Source organism: Pogona vitticeps, chromosome 5, assembly GCF_051106095.1.
Source record: "Pogona vitticeps strain Pit_001003342236 chromosome 5, PviZW2.1, whole genome shotgun sequence".
In the NCBI taxonomy this organism is placed as follows: Eukaryota; Metazoa; Chordata; class Lepidosauria; order Squamata; family Agamidae; genus Pogona; species Pogona vitticeps.
The window spans coordinates 143,172,823-143,193,384 of NC_135787.1; the positions used below are offsets into that span (position 1 = coordinate 143,172,823).

Sequence of the window (20,562 nt, forward strand, 5' to 3'; positions counted from 1 at the left end):
ATCTATGCAAAACGATTTTGGCTAGTCTATATTAATTAGATGATATGGGTGAATCATGGATAACCACTAATATGATGAGTGCAGCACGTGTGGACCTCTGGTAATTTCTGGACCACAGCCACCACTGTTCTTTGTTGGCTATGCTGGCAGCCCCCCCAAACCCCCACCCCACAAAAAACAAAAACCTGAAGAGCCCAATATTTCCCATCCTCACTATGATTGATTTTACCTGTTATCTTGCCCCATTACTTCCTTATTGTTAGTGAAATGTATACAGGACAAAACTGAGTCCTGTTATCCAATGCCCAAGACTTTAAATATTTCAGGAATCTCAAGGAGAATACTGTATCTTCTGTTTAGTGAAAACAATAGTGAAGAAGTTATGAAAAACCAAGAAATCGTAAAACTCTAAAAGGCAGCAAGCACAAGTACTGTACTTTGGTCACAGAACGACGAAAGGAAACATCCAGATTGTTAAAAAATTTCTGAGAAAGAACTGTAGGAAGGAAAAGAACTTACTGGCTAAAGAGCCTTGGAGATTGATTTGGATGTAGCAGAACATCATTGTTTAAAGCTGACGCATCCGAAGTCAGTGCAGCCAGGATAACATCCAAACAGAGGAAGAGGAGAAAGCAAGGGGAGAAACCAAAAGGAGGAGAAAAAAAGAAAAGAAAAAGGGACTCGTTGATTTTGGTATTTTAAGGGGGGGAGGGGAAATGGCACTCACTAATTTCACACTGATCCCCCTCAAGGCCTGCTGGGCAAATACATTTTCCAGGATAAAAACATGTTCCTCCATTGAAGCAGGTAGTGGTGCAGTTTACTAAGAGGAAGAAACAGAACATTAAAATATGTAACTTTTAAGTATACTTTTGGTAGAGTACAACAAAATTGGGGGCTATTTCAGAGTTATTTCATGAGGATGATGTAGGGAGGCAATGGGGGCAGTGGGAAAGGGGCAGTGGGAGTGAGAAGAGAGTGGGGGGAAGTTGTGGGGGGGGGAGAATAAACCAGGAGGTTCATAAACCATCCCAAAATTCATTGCTTTGGGAAAGTTCAGGTTCTCCAGTTTGGATGAACTTGAACTTATTTGAAACAATGAACAGGCAATTTCTCATGAATTTCCTGGTTTGTTTTGGGCTTTGTGCCCATTTCTACTCTACTTCTAGTGAAATGTATAGCTTGGACCTTGGCCACATCTGTATTTGGCACACTGGCCAAGTTTGGCACTGGCTAGGAATGGACATGGAGTAGTGGGACTATCCCACACTAACGGGGTGGGCAGGGGCAAGAAGCGGGACTAAGCCAGAGAGAAGGCCCTGGAATCATACTGGGAAAAGAAGAGCACAAACCATGGATGGCAAGAAGGTAGTTCAACCTGATGGATTTTTAAGAGCTTGCTTGTTGGACTTGTTGAAGATCTATTCTTTAAAATATGAATTTAATGGCTCATCCCACTGATTGAATCCAGGAAAACTTGCAGGAGTAATCCCAATCCTTCTCAGCATACCTTTATCACAGTTGATGCCATAGAAACCAGGTGGACAGATGCATAATCCAGGCATGACGCAGAGTCCACCGTTCATGCAGTGTGGTGTACATAGAGCTGATGCAAAAAAAAGGGAGGGCGAACCAACATCACATTAAGTTTCTTATAATGAATGCAGAGATTAACAGGGTTGACTCAAGGATAATTCTTGTTAAAACCAACAACAATGGATCCTGAGTCTTCAGTTTTTGCTGGACATCAGCTCCCAGAAGGCCTACTGAGACCAGGTGATAATAAGGAATTCTGGGAGTTAAGATTACCAGATCTCACGGTGCCTGTTGAAGGCGATTCCCAAGGAATTATTAAATCTACACCCGAGAGAGGGATAAATCTCAGGGTCATTGGCACTGAAAGAGGAGCAGATTGGAAATTTGTGTATGTGATAATTTTAAAGCCTGAACGGTCATCTTCACCCTTTCTCAGCTAGTGATGGGCTTTATCAGTTCCATTCAAAGGTATCTGTGTGCTTATTGTGCTTGTGCATGCCAACAAAAGCAGGAAGGAGTGGAGATGATTCTGGAGACAGCAAGTTAGGCCCATCATGAGCTATAAAAGGAGTGGGGCAAAAGTATTGTGACCTGTGAACCATTTTGTTGCAAAAGCCTGCAGCAGCAGTTCAGGATCTTGAAAAAAACATTCCCTGTGGGCTGACGGTGAGCCTTCTATTACATCCCATCAACAGTGTAGGGCTCAGAGGAACAGGATGTGAGCCCTAGAAGGAATGGCAGCAAACACTCCAGCTGCTGAGTGCATTTTGTCACTTCCTCGGTGTGACGTGTGCCATGACGTCACCTGCCTGTCTTGGCTAAGGCTGGAGTTTCCTGGCCTATGGCAAGGCAGGAGGTGGGTCTTATAGGGGTGGAGCTTGTGTATATAAGGGGGGTGTACAAGGAGAGAGAAGGTTGTTGAGGGTTGTTGTTGGGGAATTAGAGAGTGAGAGGGTTAGATATAGGTTAGGTAGCTGTGTGAAAAAAAAACTAAGAACTGTGCAGGGTGAAGGTCTGATAAATATAGTAGTACAAGTAATTCTTTTAATCCGTGATTATCATTATAAGTCTGTATTCAATAAATCATTCCTTTTATTTTTAAAATCCACAATAAGTCTGAAGTGTCAGGTTTATGTGTGGTTGGTGGCAGCGAAGAAGTACTGTGTGTGTGTGTGTGAAAGCTCGTGACCTGTCATCTCTAGTGGTGACGTAAGAAGAGGTGGCAGTCGCGACAAAACTGGTGCCAGCGTGTGGGATACGAATTGTCCAGTTGCCCAGTTGCCCAGAAAAGCCTTGGCTAGTGTGACCAGAGCAAAAGGATTTCAGTTAGGAGCACCTGAAGTGGGGTGTGGGTAACTCTCTAGGATTTGTCTCCAGGGGGGAGCAGATCTAGTAGAGAGGCACCTAAACTTCAGAGTGAGGGAACTGACTTATGAGCTCTAGAAGGTCCATTTTGTGAGGGAGATTGACCCAAAATAGAAGGCTGTTGTGACTTGGTCTGAGAGTCCAGAGTTGGGAGAACTCAGTAGGGACAGACAGACCAAGGGCAGCGAAAATTTGGGATCTCTCTAGTGAACTACAGAACCTGAGAGAGGGTGAAGCTGTGGTGGATTTTGAAGTAGAGCCAAGGGCAGAAAATTAAAGTAGCTCTAAAATCTGGCAAGAGGCCCAGTGAAGGGGCAGAAGCCATTAGAGACTACAGTAACAAGCCTAGCCATATCTGTTGGTATACCCTGTTGAAGAGTGTCAGACCTTAGCACAGAAAAAAAAAAAAAGTGACGTTTTAAACAGAGGCTTGAAAATAGAAAAGAGCCTTCTGTGTGATTAAAATGCCTCTCACGCGCAGTCAAATGGCAGAAGTGAGTGAACAAAGAGACCAAGCAATGTCAGACTGGTCTGGGGATGAGTCAAATGGTGAGGGAAGAGTTGCCTCAGTGCAGGAAGAAGCTAATGGTGAACAGTTATCAGAAATTAAGAAAATTCAATTAGCCCAGGAACACGAATTTAGATTAAGGGCCCTAGAAAAAGAGGAAAGAGAAAAAGAGAGACAAATAGAAAAGGAGGAAAGAATAGAAAGGGAAAGAATTGCTCTGGAGAGAGAGCGTATGGCTTTTGAACTTAGGAAATTGGAATTACTGAACCAAAACAACAACAACAACAGAGATTCTGGTACTGAACCAAGCCAGTTATCAAAATCAGATTTGAAGAAATTTCCTACATATAAACAGGGGGATTGTCCTGAAAATTTCCTTAAAATCTTTGAACGAAGTTGTGCTGATTTTTCTGTGAGGGAAACAGAGAAAATGATAATTTTGAGGTCTCTCCTGAGTGGAAAAATGGCTGATGTGTATGCTGACATGCCAGTTGAGCTCAGTAAAGATTATTCAGAGTTCAAAAAAATGGTTTATAATCGATTTGGCATTAATTCAGAACATCTGAGGTTGAAGTTCAGAAAACTTACTAAAAAATCAGATGAATCTTATACCCAACTGGGTTTTAACTTAGAAAAGTGTTTAGATAGGTGGCTTGAACAGGAGAATGTAAAAACTTTTCAGGAATTGAAAAATGTTGTGGGCCTGGAGCAGTTTTATTCCTTACTCCATGGGGAACTTAAATTTTTAGTTCAAGAACGAAAACCAACTGATGTTAGAAACGCTGCTCAAATAGCTGATTTTATTTCTCAAATAAGGGGTCCTAGTTGTTATGAGGGGAGAAGTGTGAGGAAAACATGGGACCCAAAGTTCTCTAAAGAACAAGCACAGAGACAGACTAAAGTAGGCGGCCATTTTAGTGAAAAGCCCTCAGAACAGGGCCAGCACAGTAAACAAGTTTTGGAGGGAAAAGAGAAACTTGAGAGATTTGATGGGAAAAGCTCATGGGGGGAGAGAATCTGCTTCATTTGCAAAAAGAAAGGCCACATTGCTTCACAATGTTTTAATACAAGGCAAAATAAAGAAATTCCACCTCAGAAAGTTAATGTAAAAGAAGCAAAGGCTGTATTTTGTGTTCAGAGTAAACCTCAAGCTTCTTCTAGTGAAAGCTCTGTTGTCATGGAAACCCAGGCAGAGGCAGTTAGGAGCTCTGAATTGGATACATTGAAGGAGCTACCTCTCGCTGAAGTTGTCCATTGCTATTACATACAGACCAATGCTGCTTTACTGGAATCTGCTGGGGACAGGATAAAAGTTTTTGAAAATGACTATTCAGCTTTGAGAGACACCTGTTCTGAAATTTCCATATGCCACTCAGACATAGTACCACAAAGTTGTATGATTGCTGACCAGACTCTATCTGTGAAAGGGATTGGGTCAGAACTAGTTTCACTACCTGTAGCTGATTTGAAAATTGAATATCAAGGTTGGAAGGGACTGTGGAGAGTGGGGGTGTCTTCTGAGATCCCTACCCCTTTTCTTATTGGTAATGACTTAACAAAGCATGTCAAGAGTGCCCTGGTGGTAACACGTGCACAATCAGTACAAAGTGAAGCCAGTAATGAGACTGACTCTCAAGAGCCAGAGAAATTTGTACCACAACCTGAGGCATTCTCAGTTGAAATACCTCAGAAAAGCCTCTTTGTCAAGGAACAAACAGCAGATCCCACCTTAAAAGATTGTTTTGCAAAGGTGACTGATAAAGATTTATCACCTGAGTGCCCTGAACGCTTTATTATTAAGGGTGGTTTACTGTATAGGGAAAAACTGAATAATATTTCAAAAGGGGGGCCTGAAGTTAAGAGACAGTTGGTGGTGCCTGAGAAATATCGCCCTATGATTCTGGAAAAGGGACATGCAGACATTTTCTCAGCTCATATGGGGATTAACAAGACCAAACAAAGAATAGCCCAAAACTTTTACTGGCCTGATATGGGTAAACATATTGAGAGTGTCTGTCAAAGATGCCATATTTGTCAGAGACAGGGCTCTAATTGTGATAAAACCAGAGCAAAGCTATGCCCATTACCAGTGATTTCAACTCCTTTTACACGTCTAGGGGTGGATATCATAGGTCCAATGCCCAATGCCACTAAGTGGGGGAACAGATTTATTTTAACTATAGAGACCCAGACTGTAGCAGAAGCCTTAGTGAATTACAGGAGTAAGATGGGTTTTCCTTCTGAGACAATCACAGACTTAGGAACCTCTCATATATCCAAACTTATGAAAAGGTTAGGCAGGGGGGTCATTCACATAAATGCCCTGAAGCCTTATTACAGAGAGACCATCCATGTGCAGGTTGCAATAAAAGAGGCTGATAAGGAGGAACATGGGTTGCCCTTTGGGGAAAGGAGGGGCCCACAGAAGTTCAATCCACAAGAAGTGCAGATCAGCCCTGCTCTATCCAGAGAACAGCAAAATAGTTGTAGAGCGCTGGTTACAAAACCTCAAGAAGTGTTCTCAAACAAACCTGGTGTTGACAAGGGAATGCTACGCAGGACTGACACAGGGAATGCTTCTCAGTCTGTAACACCATATAGAGTAAGAGGTTACTACTTTGACAATATTCGCAGAACGCTAGACGAAATGCTAAACGATCAAATTATTGTACACTCATCTAGCGCTTGGTTAGCACTTGTAGTTTTAGTAGTCAAGCCGGATGGCAGTGTCAGGTTCAGCGTGTACTACAGCAAGCTATATTCAGTAACCAAACCTGATGCTTATCCTAGGCCTAGGCTTGATGACATAAGTAAGATGATTGAAGGAAGAAGTGAACCTAAGGCCCAAGAGAAAAGCGCATTTGGTAGTCCATTTGGCCTGTTTGAGTTCCGGGTCCTCAGTTTTGGCCTAAGAAACTCACTAGCAACGTTTCAAAGGCTCATGGACCATACTCTGAAAGGGCTTAGTGACTTCACAGTAGCTTATATCGATGACATAGGGGTCTTTAGCAACACCTGGCAAGATCACCTACATCATCTAGAGTTAGTGCTACAAAGATTGAAAGATGCTGGCTTAACTGTTAAAGCTAGTAAGTGTCAGCTAGGTAACTCAGAGATGAAGTACCTAGGTCACATAGTGGGAGGAGGCCTAATCAAACCTTTAGAGGCCAAGGTAGAAGCAATCGTGAATTGGCCCAGACCTACCACTAAAAAGAAAGTGAGGTCCTTTCTAGGTCTGGCAGGGTATTACAGAAGGTTTATACCTGGTTTCAGTGAGATTGCTGCACCTTTATCAGACCTGACAAAGAAGCAGAGCAGCAACAGCGTTTCCTGGTCGGAAGAGTGCGAGATGGCGTTTGGACGCCTGAAAGATGCTCTAACCAACCATCCAGTGCTGCATGCTCCTGACTTCAACAGAGAGTTCATCATCTACACAGATGCGTCTAATGCCGGTGTGGGAGCGGTACTGTGCCAACAGGATGACAGCGGAGACCAACATCCAGTGGCGTACCTGAGCAAGAAGTTGCTTCCCAGGGAGAAGAATCTTTCTACCATCGAGAAAGAATGTTTGGCGATCATCTTTGCGATCCGGAAGCTGAAGGCTTACATCTGGGGTCGACATTTTACCTTGTGCACTGATCACTCACCTCTATCGTGGTTGAGGACTATGAAATCACAGAACAGTAAACTGATGAGGTGGGCGATTCTTTTGCAGGACTATGATTTCGAGGTTAAGGTGGTCAGAGGGACTATAAACTGTGTGGCTGACGCCTTATCCAGAAGACCAGAAGACGACACCTAAAGGACTTATGGACTCTGTGTATAGTATATGGCAATGTAAAGTGTTTTGAAAGTTATGTATTGTATTATGATAAATGTTTACATTGCATGTTTTATTTACCTGTAGGAAGGAAGTGTAAGTATATTAGTAGTTGTGTTAAATTGTGTAATAAATGTAATGCTTTGTGTTTGTTGCAGTTGTTTTGGGGAAAAAGCACCTTAGCTTTCCCCCACAAAACAACTTATTAAAGGGGGAAGGTATGTGACGTGTGCCATGACGTCACCTGCCTGTCTTGGCTAAGGCTGGAGTTTCCTGGCCTATGGCAAGGCAGGAGGTGGGTCTTATAGGGGTGGAGCTTGTGTATATAAGGGGGGTGTACAAGGAGAGAGAAGGTTGTTGAGGGTTGTTGTTGGGGAATTAGAGAGTGAGAGGGTTAGATATAGGTTAGGTAGCTGTGTGAAAAAAAAACTAAGAACTGTGCAGGGTGAAGGTCTGATAAATATAGTAGTACAAGTAATTCTTTTAATCCGTGATTATCATTATAAGTCTGTATTCAATAAATCATTCCTTTTATTTTTAAAATCCACAATAAGTCTGAAGTGTCAGGTTTATGTGTGGTTGGTGGCAGCGAAGAAGTACTGTGTGTGTGTGTGTGAAAGCTCGTGACCTGTCATCTCTAGTGGTGACGTAAGAAGAGGTGGCAGTCGCGACACTCGGCTACCAAAAAATACTGGCTCCCTCCTCCAACTGTTACTAGCTTGTTAGTGCTGGTTGCCCTGATTTCCCTTTGTGTCAGTTTCCACAATCAGTTAGCCCAGAAGCCATTCTGGTTCTCCCCTAAACCCTTCCCTTCCCTACCTTTGTGGCACCACAATGGCCCATTTCCTGGCCTCCTGCTCTGGTCTGACCTTGCAGGGAGCAAGACACTGATGATCAAGCAAACCTATTGGGTGTTCTAGTCAAACATTTTGGGACTCACAGGTTGGAAACCATGGCGTATACATGCAGTGTACTTTTATCTCACAAATCATGTGACTTAACTGCCTCCTCCATAAACAACATTATTAATTCCACTGCAGACAGAACCTCCAAATGTAACAGGATAAACAGGACTTGAGGTCTTTCCACCCCAGCCAAGTCTCTCTTTCAGCCAAGCACTCTGAACGCCATAATACAGTAAAGGTAAATGACGAGTTTGTTCTCTGCTGTGTTTAAAGGGCTTTAAACGTGGCCAGGCTGAGAGTTTTGCTTCATAAGTGTGCTGGGGCCAGACCTTCAACAAAGATGTGCCCACTAGCCATGTCTTTCTGGTAGCTGCCTGTGAATTGAAACAGTGTGTTTGGGGGGGAACAATCCATTTTTGTCAGAGCCACGGTAGGGGAGAAGACCCTCCTAGGTTTAAAGCAGGGATGGGCAAAGTATGGCTGTATCCTGCATGCACCCGCTGCAAGTGCCTCCCCCCTTTGATAGCCCTTGAAGACTCCATAACAAAACATGGAAACAACAAAATCACTATGGGAATAGAGAATTGCCATTATGCAGTAGAGAAGCACTTTCTTTAATAATAATAATAATAATAATAATAATAATAATAATAATAATAATAATAATAATAATAATAATAATAATAATAATAATAATAATAATAATAATAATAATAATAATAATAAAAAACATAGCAATTTCTCTAATGCACAGGAATGACCTTCTATCATCACAGTGATCCTCTGTTGCAAACCTGTGGGAAGAAAGATCATGTGCATCACGCCTTTTATTTTTTAGCCATTATACATCTTTCATTCAAATTGATTAGCTTAATTACCTTGGGAAACAGCCCCCTCCTTGTTCCTTTGTCACTTCCTTCTTAACAGGAGGCACGCCTACCATTTCCTGTCTGTCTCTAATCTCATTAGGGCTATCAAGGAAACACAGAATGACACAGCCGCAATTCTATGAGGCTGTTGCTACCTTTCCTCGTTCTCCCCAGTCACTGAACAAAGTAAATATGACTACCTAGTGGAAATGTGAGGACCCAGACTTACCTGGGAACCCCTGCCTGTTGCCAGGACGGTGGCCCAAAATCAGGAGGGAGCTGTGCCTTGGGATAGCAGCTCCTTCTGGTCTCCTGGGCTGTGCTCAGGAGGCCAATAAATCATCCACTCCTGGGTCCCTTCCTGATGGCTTCTCTATTGACTGGCTGGCTGGATGGCATAGGAACCTGAGAGTGGTAGACCTGAGGAGACCAGGCTTCACTCTGATCTGACACTCTATCCTTCGCAGCAGTCTCCACTTGACTGGTTTCCCCATCTATGCGCTCTGTATACTGTATGTTTGGTTAAAGTAAGTCTCATAATTGTTGTTTTGACATATATACTGCGCCATGGAGCTTGGAGCACCCTCTGGGTAGTTTACAACATAATTATGCAAACAACAAGTCCCCCCACCGTGAGCTAAGTACTCATTTTACTAACCTCAGAAGAATGGAAGGCTGAGTCAACCTTGACCTGGCCGTTGGAATCAAACTCTGGTCTTTAGCGGAGGCCTTGACTGCAATACTGTATTGCATTGTATATAGCTTTACTGTTTAGCTGTTTATTTGAGGTGTGGGGCTGGGTAGCACTGTTTGGAAGATCTATACTATGTGTGGCCACACTATTGCTAAAAATTTATTGTATATGACTGTTTTGGGAGGATTACTTCTTGGGGGGATTCTGCCTTCCAGGATGTTTATGTTGAATGAGTCTACATCATTACTGCTAGTGGACAGGGTCCCTCTGTACAGAGTATTATTTTAATCCTCCTCCTTTTCATTGCATGTTTGTTGGCAGTTCGGGGCATTGGGGTGGATCTAGGCATTGGAAGTCAGCAGGTGAGAGCTTGGTAGCCCTGGCTATCAGATATCAGAGGAATTCTCTTCAGGAGAGTTGGGGGCAAGGCAACTGTCACACAGATCTCTATGGCAGGGAGCCAGAAAGTGGCATATTCTCCAATGGACATCAGCTAGGAATTGTGTGATCGGCGCTGGGAGGAATTTAGAATGTCTGCTGCTTTGGATCCTTTCCTAGTGCTGTGCTAGGGATACTGCTACTGTAACTAATAAAATTGTGGCCTTTTTATTACAAAGAATTATGTGTGCATGCAGTTCGTTGTTCCTGTGGCCTGGGGTGAGCACAACGTTAGGCATACAATTAATGAACTAAATACAAAATCCCTTTTGCCTTCTGCAATGAATTTAACAGATGAATGCTTTTATGAACTAATATAATTACATAGGATTTTTTAAGAAGTTATATTACTTCTTTGATTCTTATTTAAGTATGCTTTGGTCCCATGGAGCTAACAGTAGTAATTGGAGTTATATTATGGTGGGCATTTACTTTCTTTATGAATTGCTACTTTTTAGGGGAATTATGAATTCAGACAGTTTTAAATTTTTTTAAAAAAGAAAGAAAATGTGCAAATTACTCTCTTTGGTATGATCTCTTGGGATTGTGGCCCTCAGGCTGCTGGCAAATCTGAAACATGGCTCTCAACCTTATTTGTTTTGCCCCTTCCATTCTAGAGGCTGCGGAAGCCCAGAGCTTGGCAAAGTTATTTTTGGACTATAGGACCCAGACTCCCTTAGCTAACACAGCCATGCTGGTGGGGTATTCTTAAGAGCTTTAATTGAAAGAACTAACTTTTTATGCCCTATTCATCCTTCTCTGTGGAGCTGTTATGTAGATGGCCAATCAGCCAACCAGGATATGTTAATTGCATCAACACAAAGGGCTAAGATAATCAGGTATAGGTTGACCTTTATCAGCATATGCAGTGGAGAATGTCTGCAGAATGGTTCCATATTTGGCACCCTCCAAACCTGGCACCCTTCAAGGTATGGCCCTGGGGGGGTCAAATGTACTGGAGCTGATAGAAGTAGTAGTTCAGCACATCTGAATGGCATTACCTTGTGCATGTCCTCCCCCCCTCCTCCCCCCCAAACCCAAAAATGGCTCAGATATGAAAAAATAAGGACCAGTCCCAGAAAATATTCCTCATTGGAAATATGCTATGATAAGACTCGTATTTGCACAGTTTAATCCTCTTCACAGATATAGACTTGCTCTTATGATCAAAATGGGATATTTTCTTCAACAACAGCCGAGTGCAATAACTGTGGTATTTAGGTTTACAGTTATTGCTCATTAGCAAGAGTGTTCTACTTAATGTTTTGCCAGATGGACTCTCTTTCAGCTGTTGGTCATTTTTATTCTGCCTTTTAAACCCTTCATTGGAGACTGCTTTATCTTTTGTCTAAACAATCCATGTTTTCTTAGAAGCCACAGCTCATAAAATATTTTTCTTATGTGCTTAGATTTAATTTTTGGAAGCCTCTTACCCACATCTGAAAACTTCTACAAAACAATATTTTGAAAGGCAGCGACCGCCTGGCTGTCCTTGTAATATAAATAAAGTACATACAATAATTGAAGAAACTTTTTTGATTACCTTTTTCACAGTGAGGACCATAAAATCCATCTGGACATTCACAGACATGTCTTTCATTGCAAAACCCTCCATTTCTGCATCCTCCAGGACATTCAGCTTCAAAGAAGATAATAATGCAGATTAAATGAATTGCATGTGTTCCAAATAATTTAGTTGTTTTTTGAGTTAGAGCATCAGATGCTCTTCATGATATAATGGTTAAAGGTACCCAGGGAGCAAATCCCAGTGTCCAACTGAACAGCTTCCATTTTGGGAATACATATTGACTGAGATGTTCAGATAAAATCAAAGCTTAGAAAGTTTACTTCTTAGAACACTCTTCCCAGAATCCTCCCATACCCAGCATTGATATTCTGGGGGTCATAATCCAAAAAGTAACTTTCCTAGCCTCTGGATAAAATGGATGAAAGCCTGTTGCTTAGCATAAGAATATTTAACTTGAGTGGTTGTTCAACTAGATAGGCGGGGTATAAATGCAATAAATAAATAAATAAATAAATAAATAAATAAATAAATAAATAAATAAATAAATAAATAAATAAATAAATACATACATACATACATACATACATACATACATACATACATACATACATACATACATACATACATACATACTTTCAGCCTGTTCCAAACCAGCAAATGTATAATCCCTGCCACAATTCTTGGGGATGAGCACACACCATCTGTGAATGTCTCCCCCTCTTAAGAATCATGGCCAGGACTCTCCACTTGCTAGGTAGGAAGAGATGGAAAGTTATACTAAGCAACAGAATTTCAGCCACTTTCTTGTATATGAGAAAACTACATCTACAAGCTTGTATCTTAAACAAATGTTAACTGAAATGAAGATTAAGAAAGAGGAAAACCTATTTCCTTGAAGATAATTTCCTTATAACATGAACTTTCCTGGACTGTAGCCCATTTATCATGTGCACAAAAGCTTCTGCTATAATAAATTTGTTAGGCTTCATGTCCCATGGGAATTTGCTTTTTCCCCCCTCTGCAATCGGCTAACATAGCTAGAATTTAGGTTTTAGAAGGAAATTGTCTTGTTTCCTCCCCATGCTGCTGCAGACCCCAAAAAAACCTCTCTGGAGGATCACTGAACTGAAGATGTGGAAAGGATTGGTATATGTGATCTGCTGTTGACAGTCTCCAAACAGGAAAGCATGTTGCTGGAAACTGAAAGCATTTACTGTTTGAGTGACACAGTTTCCGCTTCTAATGATGTGCCATCTATATTGTATGTTTTGGCTCTAGAATGTGACAAATAACTCTCTCTTTAGATCACTTTCACTTACCTTGTTGACATGTTTTAAAGAAGATGGCATTCTGTGGCGTTTGGAGTATAATATTGCCTTCTGAATTCATGATAATTACTATAACTTCAAATGCTGCCACACCATCTTGCTTCCCAAGGCAAGGAAATCCAATCTGAACAACTATAAGGAATTCACACAAACCCCAAAACAAGAAAGAGATATATTAGCAATGCTGCATTAATTGTGTAAGAGACAATCTTATTATTTGTGAACTTTGAAAATGAAGAAAAGACACTATACCAGTGATAATCTATTGATGACTATGGCATAAAATGTGACAAAATATATTGCACTTGCCCATATATTTCATTCTTGTTAAGTGAACACGCAAGTGGTTATTGACACATGGCCCTGTGCTGGCTGTGAGTTAATCAGAATTACACACAGGGTGGAGCAATTGCCCCCTTACCCCAGTTGTACCATGCCCTGAAACCTTGATTTTTAAAAAATAATGTTTTACAATTGACATGACAATTACAGTATCCATTTAATGAATGAAAGCTTGATTTAAGTACAGGAGCAATGTAAGAATGGGATCCTCTGAAATAATAAATGTGAGTACAGAACAAAAACCTCATCTGGAAGAGCTCCCAAAAATCTTCTCATTCAAGTTTTTTCCTTACTAAGGGTTGATTTTTCTTTATCACGATCACCTTGAATAAATGATCCTGAAAACGACAGCCTGTATGACACTTTAAGAGTTAAATATTAGAACTTTGTATTATGGGCTATATTTTGACTGGCCAAAATGTTAATAGAAAAGCAAATCAATACTAGTGTGTTCCAAGTCATTTGCCAGCAAAGAGTGGCCTTTGCAGATATTTACCAACTTATGGCTGCTACAAAGAATTTTGCCTGAAGAACAACCCAAATGTTTTGAACCAACATTTTCAATTCTAACTAACCCACAGAGACTTTCAGTGACTAAAGGTTTAGCAAATATGGATTTTTTAAACACTTGAAAATAATAGGTCTGCTAGCCTTATTTTTAATAAAATGTTTGCATTAATTTAATTCCAGGAAAAATCAAGAGTGACAACTGTGCTAAGATATTCTTTTTATGTGCTATGCAGTTTCCTTTATCTGAAAAGGTATATTGTGAAGCCACCTTTCAGAAAGCTTTCTTGCATGTTTGTCAAGCATTTAAAAAAAATTTACAAAGGAGAAGCCTATTATGAAGTAAATAGTTTACAATGTTAAGGACTCAGTCTTACAAAGTTCAACACAAAAGCTATCTGTATTTTCTTGGCACCACACACAGTAAAATTATTTTTTAAAAACTACACATATCCAACTAGTTTTAACTTTTTAGTTATAACAAGCTATTCAGATTATTTTACCTCTTTTGCTTTCCTCTTGTTCAGTGTATCTTTGACATTTCTTTTTTCTCATGGAAAAAATATATATGCCAGTCCTGTTAATGCCTGATGTTAATATTACATTTTCTATTAACTTTAGCTGTATGTAGGCCATTGTAAGTTAAAACACTCTCTGCTTGGAAGAGGAGTGATGGGGATGAACTGACCCTAACATCCTCTCTACCAGTGAATGGCAGAGATTAGTTGACACCATATACCTCCTCATAAAAAATACCCCACCTAGAAAAGTGGATGCTTCACCTAATCAGGGAGGCTGGCTAAAGGTGTGGTACCAGGCTGCCGAAGGCTAAACAGAGCTTTAAGGATCAAATTATCTTGTCCAGTGCACTCCTACCATGGTGGTTTTAATACAGTGTGCCTATTTTCTTGACATCAGTGCATGAAGCAATCTTTAGAACAAGAGAACTTACAGCCTGGATTATGTCAAAAATCCATCTGTTTTGGCATCCTGTTTCTAACAGCAGCCAGCCAGGAAGTGCACAAGTAGAATGTGGAGTCAACATTGTTTTTCACCGAACATCTGTTGTTCAGTAGTCCACTACCTTCAAACATGGAGGCTATCAGAGCTAATGCCTGCTTGCAGACGTCAGTGGAGTAGATGACATAGTGGGAGATCCTGATATCTAGGGGGTAATGACTGTTACTGTTAGTGAGGAACAGCTGCACAGAGGAGAAAGGGGGATTTGATCAGATGTACTGCAAAATTTGGGAGAAGGCTTAATTGTTCTCTGATGCAATTTTCCTCACTTTAGTTGCCCCTCAAAGTTGCTGTTTGCCTTACAAGAAAAACAGTATTTTCTGAAGAGAGATTTAGATGGGGAAGATGGTGGGACAGCCTTAACTCCATCCAGTTTGTGGCTCCTGTTTCACATTAACTGCTTTAATGTTTAAAAACCCACATGAGAACCTTTGCAGACTTCCTCCCACTTCATGCAGAGATCTAACTATGTAAGATATTACTTGTGTCTCCTGCAATGTTGTGCAAAGCTGTTGCTGTTTTTAAATTTTAAGGCTAAACACACTTGGGGAGGGGACAGACCAATTGAACGAAGATCACAGAGGTTTGACCCTTCCATTTCCTGCTATGACTGTCACAAAAACTGACTCTCAGCTAAACAACAAGTAGTAACAGGAAGAAAAAAAATCACTCCAGAATTTCTTAGCTGTCCATGTATATCCGGTTGGCCTAAAAGCTCACTTTTCAAAGCTCTACCTTCAATTCATGAAGAATGAGGTCTAAACACAGTGGCAGAATCCAAGGTATGCTTAGAGTTAAAAGCTCTGACCAAAACTCTGTTGTTTTCTGTACACTTTAAGTCTTTTCCCTTCTCACTGCACACCAGTCACATCCCCAGTTTTGCAAATGGTGTGAGACCAGGTCCATAATGATGAGCCTGCCAATTGTATAAGAGAATAGGATTGAGGTTTCAGTTAATATGGGAGAAGAATTATGAGTAAATATATAAATGTGGTGTTCCTGTTTGAACTTACAGGCTTCTAAAATGGCTACTTTAAGTGATACTACATATTATTGTTATGTTTTTTTATTAAATAATATAATGTACGAGAAATCTGGGAGAAAAAGATACAGGTTGCAAAGACACAAGTTTAACCAAGTGTATAAAGTATCTTAAGTGCAAAAAATATATACTTCAAGACAACTGCTCCTTTCAATACAACCTTTTCAAAAAATGCAGAGGATCAATGGGAAGTAGTGAATTAGGAATATTTTTAAAAAGAGAAAGACCTCATACATGCACAGCCCTTCCCTGCTATTCTATGGTTGATTTATCTGAAGACCACTTAAGATTAATAGTGAGACCTTCTGCTTTCTTCATGGCTAGTTTTCCTCTCTCATTGATGCTTTTAAAACATGCATTTGTTAGTCAATTTCACATGTCTTGCACAGCACATTTTAAGACAATGTAATGTACTTCTAAGATGTCTGCTTATCATAGTTTCAAGGAATAAAATCTATGTATATGGTTATCTTGTTTTTGCAAACAATAAATAATGTAAATAGAAAAAACTGCAGAATTCAGCACACGCTCACCATATGGGAATATCTTCTGCATTTCTATAACTGTCTCAGTACATTCTCACAAAACCATTACCACCATGAGGCCAATAGTATTCAGCCCAGACCTCCCAAAATAATAGCAAAGGAGAGTTCCTACTTGACCCAGGAGGTCCTCTTCCTCCAGAGGACTGGACAAGAAAAATAGTCGAGGTTGAGCACTTCATGTCTACAAGAAATGTTTGTGCTGACTGTCAACACTATCTCAAGCAAAGTGCAACATGTGTCACTCCACTCTTTTACATACAGAAGCCAACTGGACAGGCAGTTGAATCTGACTTTTATGCTGGTGAGGGACTATACCCTTCACTGTACCGGAGGCTGGCACACTAGCCTAAGGGGTGGGGCATTGGGCTCTGACTCCAAATATCTTGCTTCCTCTTTCCCTCTGTGGCATGTGCCTAATAAGAGAGTCAGTCCTTGTGACTGACGTACTGTACCTTGAACCAGGGATTTCCCCATGCCTTGCCTGATTCATATGGGAAATCATATTTCACAGCACATTAATTTAATTAATCCATTCCTAAAGTTTGCCATTCCTCCTCTCATTCTTTTCAGATGTGGAACATATGATACGCTTACAGTGAAAATTCAAGAGCTTTTGTGGTTCACATGTTGTTAGTTCATCCAGCACAAATGATTCTGCATGGCGGATAGTGCTTTTGTCTGCATTTTGTATGCATCTTCCCAACTTCCAGTTTGAAAATTTTGTATACTTTGCATAACAAGTACAATACATTGTCCAGATACATGGCTACAACAACAAGTAAGAACTTGTATGTGTGAAGCAGCCATCACAGATGGAATGCCCAACACAGACCTTTTACAGAATCTCACATTGACTCAAAGGCGAAAATTTTCACAGGAGGCACTTGCTAGATTGAGCTGAGGGTGAACAAGGGAGATATCAATGGCCAACAAGATTTTAATAGAAATATGAGACGTGTATGTGTTAGCCATCATTTGGGAGGGACCCGCTACAAATGTTGCAGAGTAGAACACCCGTTATCCCCGACTACCAGCCCTGCTAGGGCTGAAAGAAGTTGTAGTGAAAAATCATCAAGAGAAATCCAGGCTGGGGAAGGCTAACTTATGCTGTGGGAAGCATCTGGAAATGTTTTTATGAGCCAGCAATTTATGTGGCACAACTGGGATTGACACTCCTTGCTTGTATCCCAGGCCGCCAGTGGCTGCAATGTGTGCCAGTCACCACATGGATTTCCTCTAAATCAATGTTTGCCAACCCGAATTCCCAGAAGCCTTCACCACCAGTTGTGCTGGCTGGGGTTTCTGGGAGTTACAGTCCAAGAATATCTGTATTACTCAAGGTGGAAACCATTGTTCTAAATGGACTGTTTCAATCACAGGTCAATTTTTTTAACCAATACATTATATTCCAGAAGCAGTAATATCATTATATAGAAGTACTTTCAAATTAACAATGCCATCTTACCACAGAATATCTAGTGTAATAGAACACATATAAGCTATGCCTGCCTCTGCTTAATACACTGATGCCTCCTAATGCTTAGCGATCTACTTGTTTTTGACTAGCTCGTCCATACCAGAGAATGGAGCAGCATCAACTCAGGTTTTAATTGTGGTTCAGTACGTTCATAGGTTAAGCCCAGCCAGAGAGTTATGACAGATGCAAGTAGGTGTCATTAGTCAACAAATGTGTTTGCTTAGTACTGAAATTATTTCAGTTGAACTGGACTTTTACTCTTGAACACTTAACCGTACGTACCGAAGTCAGCAGGGTACTAGGTTTTTAAAGTTTGACATTTTGCCACCTAGGACATATGCTCTGAAAACACGTAACTATTTTTTTGGCCAACTTCACAGTTAGTGTCCACAGACTGGAGCAAAGTTCCTTTAGCTACTGTGGTTGAGATGTTGAAGACTGAAAATATTTAACGCCTTTGTGTACATTCTGAGTGAGAATCATGTTTTACACACATGTATTTTATGCTTTGTACTTTGAACCAGCTCCTATTAGATTACCGCCATTAATCATCGTCATTATCATGTGCCGTCAAGTAAATTCTGACTTATGGCAATCCTTTTCAGAGTTTTCTAGGTAGAGAATACACAGAAGTAGTTTACCGTTCTTCTAGGACTGTGCAATTTGCCCATGACCACACAAGCTGGCTCTTCTCCCTGGATGCCCAGTGGGAAATCAAACTCCCAATCTCTGGCTTAGCAAGACTAAAGAGCTTGAACTGTGCCAAGAAAGTTTTTTTTTTAAAAAAAAGAGATGCTATGCTGATTGTACATGATTTCTATGAAATAAATGTTCAGTGTTAGGGTAAGTCCAGTTTGCAGTATTACATATTTCTAACGATGGAGTGTTGTTTAAAAATTGGGGAATAATTTCATGCCCCCATACCAATTGCTGTTCTCCCAATCCAGCTAGTGGGCCTTCTCTAAAGCATTGTCCACTCTTTTTATGTCTCCCCTCCCCCCTCTGTAGCCATTTTACACCAATTCTCAGCTATTTACTAGGGAGATTAGGTTTCAACCTACTTTCCACACAATCTCCCTCTCACTGGTTGCTCAGTTAATATGTTTGAAACAGCTTCAAACTAGAGAGGGATCGAGCAAGCTCTCTAGGTTGCTCTCTTCCTGCTCCACTATCTTGCTATATTCCCATGCTGCATATTGAGACAGGGCATTGCTTTTTCAGTCACAGCAGAAAAGCCAAACAACCTGCCAGTGGAGTAATGCATTGTTCTCTTTCTGCACCATCACTTGGCTTTGCTTCTGTGCATTGCACCAAGAACGGGATGCCCCCTTTCTCAGCAGCCCAGTGCCTAAGAAGGCACTGAGTTGGTAATGGGGAGAGAGACAGACCCATCTCTCAACCACAAGCTCACTCTCCAACCACTCTGTACGCTCAAAAGCTGGGTGCAGGGGAGAAAGAGCAGGGGAAGGAAAGAAGAGAATATAGAGGGATGAGGTAAAAAAAAAAGGAAAGAGAGGGAAAGAGAGAAAGGGAGAAAACATATGTGGAATAAAAGCAAAGGAGAGAAGAAAGAAGATTGGACAAGATAAAGAAAGCATAAAGAGAAGAGAGATAATAGGAGGGATTGAGAATATATCTGTAAAATTTACTTGTGTTTCCTCACTGGCACGTGGCCCCAGAAGGCGGGATGCAAGAGAAATGTGACCAGGTGTATGTCCTTACATTCTTAAATCACTAGAACATGTTTGGACAGACACATGCACACAGATGTCACAAACCTGATGCTTGGTGGGGTACTGTTCCCAAAAGAGGGATGTTTACTGTTGGGTCAGCCATTATGCCTTTATCCAGAGACCGCAAAGACAGGAACTCATAGAAATATTCAGCCTATAAGAAAATAATAATAAAAAAAGATAGTAAGTAAATCTAAATGTTAATTCTCTCTCTCTCTCTCACACACACACACACACACACACACAGTAAGTCACAACTAGAATGGGCCTACTGTATGAATGGGGACTTGGTGAGTCAACATATGTAAGTTTCACTGATTCAATGGGCCTACTCCAGTTGCAACTTATTACTGTATTTCAGACTTCGTCTTCTTTTGTCATACTTGGATTTTAAGACAAATTAAATCACAAATTTATTCAAAGTAGACTGCGATTTGAAAATGTTCATGCTGAAATAAATTTGCTAGTCTCAAAAATGCCACAGTACTTTTGTTTCTGGTTTTGTCATTGCAGAAACACACTAACACAGACGCAGACGCCTCTCTAAAACTGAATTACTCACAGTTACAACCCCAAGATCCCAAAATAGTTATTTAATTAGTTAGCTACTACTGCTACATGGTATTAAAATAACTTTACTTTTTTGTGATTATACGAAGTTTTTAAAAGGGAGAGTCTTTTTCCTTCATGCCATGTGGTATATAAAAATGTCAAAGTGGTCTATACAGCTCAGTTTATGAACATGTCCCTTTAAAATAGAATAATCTGTTCCAAAAAGTAATATTTTTCTTACTGTAGATCCTGATGAAGCCATGGCAAGAGAGCTACTGCTACATTGCCTGTTTCTCATTATTCAGCTTTGATGTTTTAATTATATTGAAAACCAGGTTATAATGGTTCCACTG

The 20,562-nt window shown here is 40.6% G+C and overlaps 1 protein-coding gene and 1 long non-coding RNA gene across 2 annotated transcripts in view; one reads left to right on the plus strand and one right to left on the minus strand.

Moving 5' to 3' along the window:
* Nucleotides 1-20,562, plus strand: part of LOC110075089 (uncharacterized) — a 50,845-nt gene that overhangs the window by 27,199 nt on the left and 3,084 nt on the right. The window lies entirely within an intron of this gene.
* Nucleotides 1-20,562, minus strand: part of WIF1 (Wnt inhibitory factor 1) — a 51,585-nt gene that overhangs the window by 3,049 nt on the left and 27,974 nt on the right. The window contains exons 3-7 of the mRNA XM_020785991.3: nt 19,703-19,811; nt 12,983-13,123; nt 11,679-11,774; nt 1,511-1,606; nt 728-823 (exon numbers count right to left, since the gene is read on the minus strand). Coding sequence (XP_020641650.3) covers nt 728-823; nt 1,511-1,606; nt 11,679-11,774; nt 12,983-13,123; nt 19,703-19,811 — 538 coding nt within the window. The remainder of the gene's footprint in view (nt 1-727; nt 824-1,510; nt 1,607-11,678; nt 11,775-12,982; nt 13,124-19,702; nt 19,812-20,562) is intronic.